We start from the raw sequence: 11,177 nt of genomic DNA, 5'->3' as shown, positions 1-11,177 counted from the left end.
GGAGACCTAACCGTAACCACTGACCCAAAAATCTGTTTTCCCAGTTAGGGACACGACAATTAACTGGTTCTAAGCCTGAAATTTGTCCCCAAAAGAAGCCTATAAGAGACCACACACACACACCAAACACACACACACACACACAAACACACACACCAAACACACACTCATCTGGTCTGAACCAAACCATCCTGACTGAAGCATGATTGGAATGATCCTGCTGAAATCTTCTGGTGTGTGTAAATCTGGGTATTTAACCAACACACACACACACACACACACACACACACACACACACACACACACACACACACACACACACACACACACACACACACAGCTCTGTTCTGGCAGACGGAGCAGGACAAAGCTCGCCTGATGGAATCTGACACCCTGAGAGCATATCTAAACTAATACATGGTTGACTGGACACATCTGTCTGTGTGTGTGTGCGTGTGTGTGTGTGTGTGTGTGTGTGTGTGTGTGTGTGTGTGTGTGTGTGTGTGAAACAGCTGCCTGTCAGACCTGAAAAATGCACACAGGAAAAAAAAAACTCCTGACTTTAGATTTTGGTGAATAAAAGAAAAAAAAACATTACTGCAATTTTTTAATAAATTTTTAATTTTTAAAAATAAATTATTATTATTATTATTGCACATTTCTGAACAACAAGCAGAAATCTTCTGTATAAATACAATTTAAATAAGCAGATATTGGTTGTAGAATACAGAATATTTAATATCTTCTATGAAAAAAACATTTAAATGATTTTTTTTTAGCAAAGCTGTTAAAATAAATCAGTCATACTCGTGTTCTTGCAGGTATTTCTGTGACTCATCTTTAAGTGAAAACATGAAACAGATGAGTAGATGAACCGGACGGCGCTGACAGGAAACTAATAAACATTTTTTTGAACTTCATAACACAGAACTTGTGTGAGGTGACGTCAGAAAACCTGAACCGTCTGCGCTACTTAACATCAAACTAAACGGAACAAAAAAAAACAAACCCTTGACTTCCTCCGGACGTCGACGTGACTTCATCTGACACAAGAATTTAATTCTGGCAAATCTTCAGCATCTAAATTAGTGAAGATGAGATGATGAGACGCCGTCTCTCTGTTCCAGCTGCAGTGTGTCATTCACACTGATAAGATTTTACATCAAATCCCCTAAATGAGGAGATTAAGTGCGGCGTTAATACTCTAAAGTAACTCCATTAAGTAGATATGGTGTGTGTGTGTGTGTGTGTGTGTGTGTGTGTGTGTGTGTGTGTGTGTTAGGCTTCAGCCAGACAGCCCATAACTTTCAGCATCAGCTCCTCTTTCTTGTGTTTGGCACTGACGAGAACTCCTCTTCCTCTCAACCAGGACGACAGAGTCGCAGAGTTCAGTCGGGACAACTGGAGCGAGAAACCGGAGGAGAGAAAGAGAAAGATGAAGGTAAAAAAACAGAGAAACAGAGAGAATAGAGACGAGAATGGTTTTATAAGCTTTAATAAGAGAGAAAAGATCAACTTCAAATCGATTGAGTCCCGTTCAGACAGTATTTGTGTCTGTGGAGATTTGAACATCACCTGCTGGTCAGTGATATTAATCCAGTTCTTCTCTGTATGAGGCTCATTTATCAGCCTCTCTGCTCCTCACTAATATCTGCAGCTGTTATTCAGTGAACTCGCTGCTGTTTCTGTCATTTAAATCTCATTCACAGCGACGGCCTTGTGTTTTAAAATGGATCTCTGAGCTTTTTACCTTCTATTACAGAAATGTTTTTGCTAATCTGCTTCTATTGAAATCTGAAGAAAAATGGTTTGAAAATGTTCTAAAACTAAGAACATATAAATATATATATATATGCATATCAAACAGAAATTTTGGCCCTGAATTATATGTATCATCTGGTTCATCTAGAGGTCAAAGATCTTTGGCTGCACAGTTGAGAGCTGCTTCTTCTTCTGGCCGTTGAGTTTAGTCGATTCAATAATATTCAGGAGGAAAATAGATTGTGTGAGAATTGTGATTTGGGTGAAGTGGAAACAAACTATGATGACTTAAGAGAACTAAACGACTAAACCCTGAAATATTTTGGTGTTCACATGAGCAAAAACTGGAATGGTTGTTTAATTTTGATGTATTTAAGTTTGCTAACTTTATCTCAAAAGCCTGAAAAGAAGGAGAGACAGACTGTTTAATGAGTGTTTACTTAGACTCTTCAGTAATAAATGTCTGAACTATTTAATGATGCTCTCTAGATCTGAAGATCATACAATATAAACGTTGTACTCTGGTCCTGGATTGTTGGAATTCATGGTGTTTTGTAAGTCCATGTGGGCGTACAGTTGTATGCATGACACAATAATAAAAATTTCATTCATTCATTCATTCATTCTGACGCCTGATTGGGAACCAATAAGACAACAGAATGTGCTGCTGTAACGTCAGCTACAGGTAGGAACTGTTATTTCTCTTTTCAGATTTGTTTACATTTAGTCAAATATTCTCCATTAAAAGTCATGTGAATCAGCTGTTAGCAGCGTAACATGATGTACAGACAACTATCACTGGATATTAGCTGTAGTCTCTCATAGAGATGCACCATATTGGATATTTTGCCGATATGCCGATATTTCCAACTCACCGTGGCCGATTGCTGATACCGATATATGCATATATTTTTTTCCAGCTGGCTGAGGAGACTATTATGTATGCAAGCACAGATTATATTATGATCATGAAAGACAATATATGAAGGAAGAACTTCTGAAGACTGGAGTTCAGGAGCTCAGCATTAAACCTTTAATGAAGCTGCCAAGTGGGAGCAGCAGCAGAGTTTTCATTGAGTTTATTAGACAGACAGGATTAATGTGTAGGATTTAATCTCTGGTCCACACTCTGGAGCAGAAGGTGGCGGTAATGCACCTGATACGCTGGTTGCCAACCGCCGTTACAAACCAAAAAGAAGAAGATTTTTATTTTTCAATCAGAGTGGTACATCCTGTCAGCCGAGGTGTTTCCTCCACAGGCTCCACTTCACTCAGCTGCCCGACAGACCCGCTGCTTCTTCCCGCTTTGACCTGAATAACAAACCGGGGCTCGGTGCTCCGGTTGGATCCACACGGAGAGCCGAGGCTAACGTTAGCAGCTGAGTGAAGTGGAGCCTGCGGAGGAAACGCCGGGACCGTCGGGGTGAAACAGTCCGTGGAGGGAAACACAGTCAGGCGGCGGAGGAGAAGGCGACAAATCGGCCTCTCATGACCGGCAGAAACGGCCGATGCCGATATTTCATTTTAGAGCTTTTATCAGCCGATAATATCTTGCATCCCTAGTCTCTCATATTTCATATTATCTATTTAGGCTTTATTTATTTTGTATAAAATCAAGCCTTTCTTAAAGTATTTTAATTCAGTTACTTAATTGCACTTTTCTCCTTAATTCTCCTTAACTGCTGCTTTTTATTGAGTTTTTAACCGTCGTCATGTGTTTGTAGGTATGTGAATCTGGTCCAGAGAAACATTTTCGTTCTACTGTACGTGTATTTCTTCATGGAAATGGTTGGAATGACAAATAAATAAATTTACTTTGATACTGAAGAAAACTTAAAAATGTGAAGATTCTCAGACAAGTTGTGAATTTCTCTGGTTTATCATTGATGGAGGTTTATTGTTGACGGACATCAGAGATAATGAGTTATGACTCTCATAAGTGATGCTTTTCTCTGTCATACATGATAAAACTGTATATTTGGGTTTTGGACAGAGATTTGAAGACGTCACCTTGAGTTCTGAGAAATGATCACCATCAATAATTAGTTAAATCAATAATGAAAATAATAATTAATTGCAGTCCTAAAGGAATCACTGCAGGAGGAGAATATGAATGTGTGAACCCAGTTTCCTCTAACAGTTTTTGACATATTTCACTCAGAACCACAGATGTTAACCTCACGGTGGCGCTGGAGGGAAAGTCAGATGATGACCAGCGTCGGTAGGATTCATCATCCGGGAAACATGAACGTCTGTATAAAATCTCACAACAAACGAATAAACAGTTGTTGAGATACTTCAGTCTGGATCAAAGCGACCGACCGACCTTTCCATCCCTAGAAAAGCTCGAACCAAACATTTAAAGACTTTCCTCATAAACAACATTAACAACTGTTGTTTCCTAACAAATCCTAAAGAACAATGTGTCCAACGGTGAAGCTGCTTAAACAAAAGTAAAGCAGAAAAAGTAACTGATGCTTTGTTCCTGAACACTTGCAGGTTGGAGCTGTAAAACTGATGAATGTTGTTATTAATGTGCTCGGCTCCTTGTGGGCTCCCACCTCCTCCTGACCATTCATCACTTTAACAGTCCTCACGCTGCTCTGAAAGGAGGAAACCGAGCTGACAGAACAGTGTGTATGCTATTCATCACGCTAACACACTTTAATACATCACCTTAATGTGTGCAAGTCTCCCTAAAGGATGTTTATGAGGAAGCTAAAGCTGCACATACAGTACAGAGTGGATACACTGGAAATTCATCACGTCTCTAGTCTTCTTTTCAGAAGCTAAAGTACCACTTCTTCCACCTCTTTACACTTCAATATTTCAAAACAAGACAAACTCTATAATGTTCATTACACAACAGAAAAACAAAGTCTACTTCTCCATCCTCAGTGGCTGCAAAACAGACAGGAAGCAGACAGCAGGACGGATTTAACTGTATTAACACCGAGAACAATAACGATAACGATGTCAGCATCCACGTGGCCTAAAGCTGCTACCTCCAGATGAGTCGGCAGTTTAGGAAAATGGATATTGACGACTTGTTAGTGCTGCGAAGGTTTCTCAGGCAGGTGGTGATTCATTGTGTTGCTCACAAGTATTTCGGGACACTAGTTGCTGTGATGTTCCAGTATTTACAGACCAAACTGCACCGGGAGAGCAGACGCTGGAGCGCACAGACGAGCAGCTTTTACTGCAGAAGGAGCAAAAGGTGGCGGTAATGCAACTGACCCCTAAATTCCACCGGGCGCGTGTGTGCGCCGCGTTCTGGCTCTGACGCGGCTGCCGGGAGCTGATCATGGCCGCTCTAGTCAATGTATCCGATTCCACCGGGCGTGCCACGGCTGAAGCGGCTTTCTGCTCCGCTGCGCTAAAGATAGGTGCCTCGTCTATTTTTTACGGAAGCCACGTCAAGCAGCACAGAGCAGATGGAGCTGGGCAAGAAGTCAGACAAACAAAATTGGGCAGTTTAGTTGCCCTGCTACTGCAGTAATTACGGTAGCCTTAAGGGACTTTATCAGCTTTGACCAGGCTGCTGTAATTACTGTAGTAGGAGTGCAACTGACCTTAAATGGCAGAAGGCTTCCCTGCAGTGAAGACGCTTCTGACACGCTCCCAGTGGAATAGGGCGCCGTGCAGAGGACGGAGCAAAACCGCATCGGAGTCGGAATGAATCCCGGGATAATACGCTGGTTGCCAACCGCCGTTATAAACCACAAAGAAGAAGAACTTTTTTTCAAACAGAGTGGTACATCTGTGCAGCCGAACACAGCAGCTCCTCCGCAGACTGTTACACCACGACTTCACTTCACTCAGCTGCCCGACAGACCTGCTGCTGGGACTCGGTGCTCCGGGTGAATCCACACGGAGAGCCGCGGCTAGCTGAGTGAAGTGGCTGCTGAGGTGTGATTCATCCTGATCTAACGGGTGAGGGAGGTGTATGAGGAGCCAACGGTCCTCTGCAGCTCCATATCGCACTAAACTCTAAGCCCCGCCCACTTTTTAGTGGTCCAATCAAATGTGAAGGATTGGATTTTAATCCCTAAAATATTCTGTTTCACTGGGAAATACGTCTCAGTTACAACTAACTTCCTTTAAGTGCAGTACTTGAGTAAATGTTCTCAGTTACACTGAATCAGCTGCTGTCACTGATGACGAGGAGCTCAGACAGTCTGAGAAACGATCACTGACAGGAACAAGTGAGCAATGATTTATGTTCTGCTTCAATGGAAGTATTTTCACTTCTTTGACTCTCTTCTTCTTGGATTAATAGTGTCTCAGGGAAACTTTCCCAACAGTCTGAAAGTGTGTTGTTTCTTTTTCCAAAAACAGCTTTTCGGAAAAGGGAGCGTCGTCTTATAATCAGGATTGTTTTATTGGACAGATACTTTCTGCACTACGCTGTGTAGGCAGATGTGTTCACATGTGTACATGTAGGCTCAGTGAACGTCCACAATGTCACATGCTTTTACATCTTTACCGACGGCGGTGCTTTGGGGTGATGTCGCTCACTAAATCAAAAGGGTTTTTCCTCCGTACGATAAGAATTTTGTTTTTACAGTAAACTTATCTCTGACATGATCATTCTGGGAACATTAACAGGATTTACTGGATGTCTGCTGGTGCTGGAAAAACTGTTTTTGTTGCAGTCATGTCAACATAAAGGAAGTTAATGTAACCATAGAGGCTGAAGCAGAAACATGGCGTTGGTGGGAAGAACAGAAGAAATGAAAGTTAGTGAGAAGGAAGTGTGACGTTCAGTTTGTCTCCTGACCTGGTTGCTTCTGGCCATTTTCTCCACGTCCACGTCTCGTATCGCAGCTCTGGATTTCTTCGGTTTCGACTCAAACGCGACTCCCTGAAACAACAGAAAAACACCACGAGACAGTTAAGGTGGGAAACACACCAGAAATATACAGATACACACAATATGATCCCCACACACACACATGTACACATATACAATGACGTCATTCCACTGGGGATGGAGGGAACACTTTCTACGGCTACCAAACGCAACTACATATCGACTGACATTATGACCATAGTGTCTTTTTTATTGGGAAACAGCCTCCGAGAAACTGACGGGACTCACCCCTCTGCTGCTCTCTCTACTGGAGGTATCAGATGGCTGTTTTGCAGCTTTTTCCTGCGCTTTACTGCTGGTTTCAGCAGCGGCAGCAGCGCTCTGGTCAGGATTCTGCTTGGTTCTGGGTTTGGACTTGGTCTCCGGCTTTGGAGCGAGGACGAGGACGGGTTTAGGTTTGGCTGAAGGGCTGAGGCTGGCCATGTGCTTCAGTTTCGGATGGTTTGATGAGGAAGACGGTTGAGGAGCGGCGCTGCTGTGGGGTTTGAGGTGACGGTTGAAGCGGGGAACGGCGGGTGGAGGAGGAATCGGGAGGGACGACAAAGAAGAAACAGTAGAAGAAGTAGGTGTGTTCTTCCCGATGGCGGGCAGCGTCACCCTCCCTCCTCCTCCTCTGCTCAGCTGCTCCTTCTGCTTCTGGAGGCGCAGCAGGGCGACGTTCACGTGGCGCGACGGATGCTTGTTCTTGAAGATGGGAACCAGTTTGGGGGTGGGGTTTAAAGGGGGAGGAAGAGGCGGGAGCACAGAGGAAAATGAGGAGGAGGAGGAGGCTGGCTGGAAGAGCGGGAGAGAAGAGGAAGAGGAAGAGGAAGAGGAGGAGAGGGACGGAGCTGAGTGGGAACCAGAGGAAACAGAAAAGGAAGCAGGTGAGGAGAAGGAGGAGGAAGATCTTCTACATTCCTGACTTTGTGTCAGATTGCCTCCAAATCCACGTGCATTACCCAGAAGCCCCTGGGCTCCGGCCTGCTGGGAGAGAGGGGTACAAGCTGATGGCTGAGACCCAAAGGAGGGCCTCGCAGGTCGGGGAGGAGGAGCAGGCAGCTGGGTGAGGACCGGCCTGATGGAAGAAGAGGTGGTCAGATTGACCTGCTCACCGCTCGACACCTGAGGAAGAGGAGCAGATGTCAGCAAAGGAGAAAAAACTACAAACATGAGGAAACAGGACTCAAAGATGACGACAGTAGATCCAAACCTTGATGGCTTGTAACCACTTGAACAGTTAATTTCTGCATCAGCATGAAAAATACAGACGAGTTTTGTTAAAATCCACAGATTGTGATGTTACAGGACACAGACTCTGTACTGATTCTGATTGGTCAGCTTCCAGGAAGCTTCCTCCGGCTCCGGAGGCTACGTAAACAAACTATAGTAGCAGGATTTCACTTCGTCTTCTCCTTCTTTACTCCAAATGTCAACTTCTCAAATCCATCCGTACATGTTGGAGCTGAACAACACATGGAAACACCTTAGCAACCACCTTAGCAACCATAGCTGCAGAGCGGTCTTTTGTGAGCATGTGCGATGAGCCAATGTTAGCTCATCAGCAAGCCCTGAGTTTTGACTTACAGGGACTGCAAGACTTGGCAGATTCACAGGTCAGTCTCTAAACGCTTCGCTCAACTAGAGACTGAGGACAATCCTGCAGCTTTGTAGAACCAATCCAAAGTCTTTAGGGCGGCCGTTCATATCAGGACGGAGACGTTCAGTTCACTCATTCATGAGTTCGCTACGGGGGAGAAAGCCCCTTCACATTCTGGTCAAGAAGTTTCCAAAGGAATTTTGGGGAAACATGTCAGGATCTCACGGTGAAGCCATAAAACACGGTGTCGTGGAAAAAAACAAACAAAAAAATCAAATTAATTAAACCCTAATTTAAAGTGTATGAAAATTATGTCCATACAAAAGAATAATACTCAAGAGGAGCAGTCTGAAATAACTTGTGGGATTTACACAGCGTTATGGAACTTTTCCATCTTTAGAGGTTACAGATTGGGTCACACTGGGTCAAGCTTGGCTTTGAGGTCAGAGATGAAGATGTCTTCTCCTTCAGACTTCAACTGTCTGTGATGTTTTGGGGAAGAAGGCAGAAACCTCTCTGATAGAGGGTATACCAGCATCTCCATGGTTACCAAGGTCAGAGGAGGCTTCCTTAAACAACACAGATGGGTGGATGACACAGTCAGACGCTCAAACCAAAACTGCTGAAATTACATCCAACGTGACTTAAACGGTCCCTCGTTAAGAAACTAGTGAACCAATCAGACTAATATTTCATATTGTAGGCTGATGAAGACGAGGACTCGGACCTTCAGAGAGACAGCATCAGAGCAGAACACTCTGGTGTTTACTGTTTTTGGTTCTCCACTCGGCCGAGTGCTTTCAACAAACATTAGCAACAATTAGCATTAAGACGTCAAAAGCCTCGTGTGCGCCTTTCTCCACCGCTGACCATCGCTCAAAACATCCACAACACACAGGAACTGTATGTTTTTGTCAAAAAATGAGCAAGAACCTGAAAAGAAGTCAATCCCCTTAAAAATATCTGAAACCTTTTCTTTAACTCTATTGTTTAACTGTCTCACAAGAGCCTTAAGTTCACCAGAAGCTACATTTTTCAGTCTCTTTCTCCTCTTATAGATGGAAATGAGCCCTGAACACTATAAATATTTTAGTCTCACTCTGTGAACACTGAATCGATCTCTCCAGATGTTTCACAATGCAGAGTTCTCAGGATGAAAAGTACACTTTAGCTTCACCTTGTGAATAAAAGACCACTTCTTTTCTCCTTCATGTACAGAATTAAACTCTCAGGATGAGAAATAACTTTAATTTCCAGCGGCTTCATTACAGCGTTGGAGTGGAGCTTTAACAGTTTCATCTATAGACTTCACTGAAAGCTCAGAGCTGCTTTGAGAGTTCATCAAGGGGACGAACACATTTATTCAAACCATTAAAGACAATAACAGATATTTTTCTAACCTGAGCTTCATGTGAAGATGAATCAAAATGTTATGCAGCATTTATATTCATTAACCTGCAGGATTGTTTCAAGAGGAAAGAAACCTGAATACGATAAGAAATGTCGACTAAGTTTCATGAAATTGTTCAGTACTTCACATGGATGACAAGTTTAAAACAAATACCTTCCATTCAACTATCTTCATGAAAACAAGCTGTAAAGAAGATGAGAAATACTTCCTGTTGTTTATACTTGTTTTTCATGACGATGAATTGACAAAGAAAACATCTTTCCTTGACCAAGAAGAAGAAGAGGCCGGTTTTTTTGGGAGATGTGACAAAGACGTGTATCTCCACCATATTTTCTATAACTGAAAGTGAACTCTGGACCTTCCTCCTGACGTGATGTCACACGACACTGACGCCGAACTCTCTCTCTCCAGAGTCGCACCATAAAAACTGTCCGTGGAGATTTTACAAGGTGGGAAAAGCTCTGATAAATTGCTTTTCCTCTCCTCTCTCCCCACCTCAGCCTCCACAAGCTCACACTGAGGAAGCTCCCATGTACTGTGTGTGTGTGTGTGTTTGACAGAATGAAAGACAGAGACAAACAGATGATTTAGGTTTTAATAAAAAGGCAAATAGAGCGGCAGAAACTGTGAGAGGAGGGAGAAAAAGACAAAAAAAAGAAGAGCAAAGAGAAAGAAAAACCGCTCAGAAGGACTGAGGATTAGACTTGGGTTTTAGTGTAAAGGTTAAATACACAATTAGGCGGTTAATTGATGAGTCATTTGTGCCCAAACGTTCTCTAGTTTCAGCTCCTCTAATCTGAGGATCTGCTGCTTTTTCTCCGTTTTATATCATCAGCAAACTGAACATCTTTTTTTGATTGTTGGTCAAACAAAAGCAAAACTGCTTAAGACGTCGTTTTGAGTTCCAGGAAATTGCGAGGAGCATTTTTCTCTATTTTCTGAATTTTTATAGACTAAACAATTGATTGAAAGACTAATCAATACCAGAAACTAACAGGCAACAACAACACGAGTAACAACTGAGTGCGTTTGGCTGCAGATGACGGATGTGTTCTTCCCTGAATCTCCATGAATTCGACTCTTTTGCTTTCAGTTCATTTAGGTAACATAAAGACAGACAGACGATAAACCAAAATACTTCAGAGATGATGGTGATTATTCACTCTTCTTCTTCTGTCACTTAACTCTTTTACTGTGATCATGACTTTTAACTAAGTTTGCATATAAGCATGATGGCTGCCCTGCATATCCTGCCTTCCATGTCTTGGTTCTGTGAACGCTCCGTGTTAGCAAGATGTTATTAAGCCTATGAACAGTTGGGGGCAGTATGTCGGGAAGTAAAGGTTCATTTATGCTCCTTTTATGTATGAAAATAAATACATCCATTTCAAACAATGTAACCGTCACTGCCGACATACTACCACGCGTACTTTACATCGGATGTTAAGCAATACGTCCACTAGAGGGCAGCAAACACGACGACAGCAGCGGAGGACGTCAATTATAATGTATCTGTTAAGAAAGAGGCAGCGTTGTAGACCGCAGCGGTCTGT

The 11,177-nt window shown here is 42.9% G+C and overlaps 1 protein-coding gene and 1 long non-coding RNA gene across 7 annotated transcripts in view; one reads left to right on the top strand and one right to left on the bottom strand.

Moving 5' to 3' along the window:
- Positions 1-510: 510 nt before the first annotated feature.
- The window catches only part of LOC122972238 (uncharacterized protein C18orf63), a 28,758-nt gene continuing 18,091 nt past the window's right edge, over positions 511-11,177 (bottom strand). For all 6 annotated transcript variants that reach the window (XM_044339204.1, XM_044339203.1, XM_044339208.1 and 3 more), the window contains 3 exons: positions 6,863-7,738; positions 6,542-6,625; positions 511-1,401 (listed from right to left, as the gene is read on the bottom strand). In XM_044339204.1, coding sequence (XP_044195139.1) covers positions 1,279-1,401; positions 6,542-6,625; positions 6,863-7,738 — 1,083 coding nt within the window. In that variant the 3' untranslated portion in view covers positions 511-1,278. The remainder of the gene's footprint in view (positions 1,402-6,541; positions 6,626-6,862; positions 7,739-11,177) is intronic.
- LOC122972312 overlaps positions 5,262-11,177 on the top strand; it is a 20,185-nt gene continuing 14,269 nt past the window's right edge. The window contains exons 1-2 of the long non-coding RNA XR_006399720.1: positions 5,262-5,670; positions 11,149-11,155. This is a non-coding gene — a long non-coding RNA (uncharacterized LOC122972312). The remainder of the gene's footprint in view (positions 5,671-11,148; positions 11,156-11,177) is intronic.

Source organism: Thunnus albacares, chromosome 21, assembly GCF_914725855.1.
Source record: "Thunnus albacares chromosome 21, fThuAlb1.1, whole genome shotgun sequence".
NCBI classification, from domain to species: domain Eukaryota; kingdom Metazoa; phylum Chordata; class Actinopteri; order Scombriformes; family Scombridae; genus Thunnus; species Thunnus albacares.
This window is presented reverse-complemented; position numbering and strand designations above follow the sequence as displayed.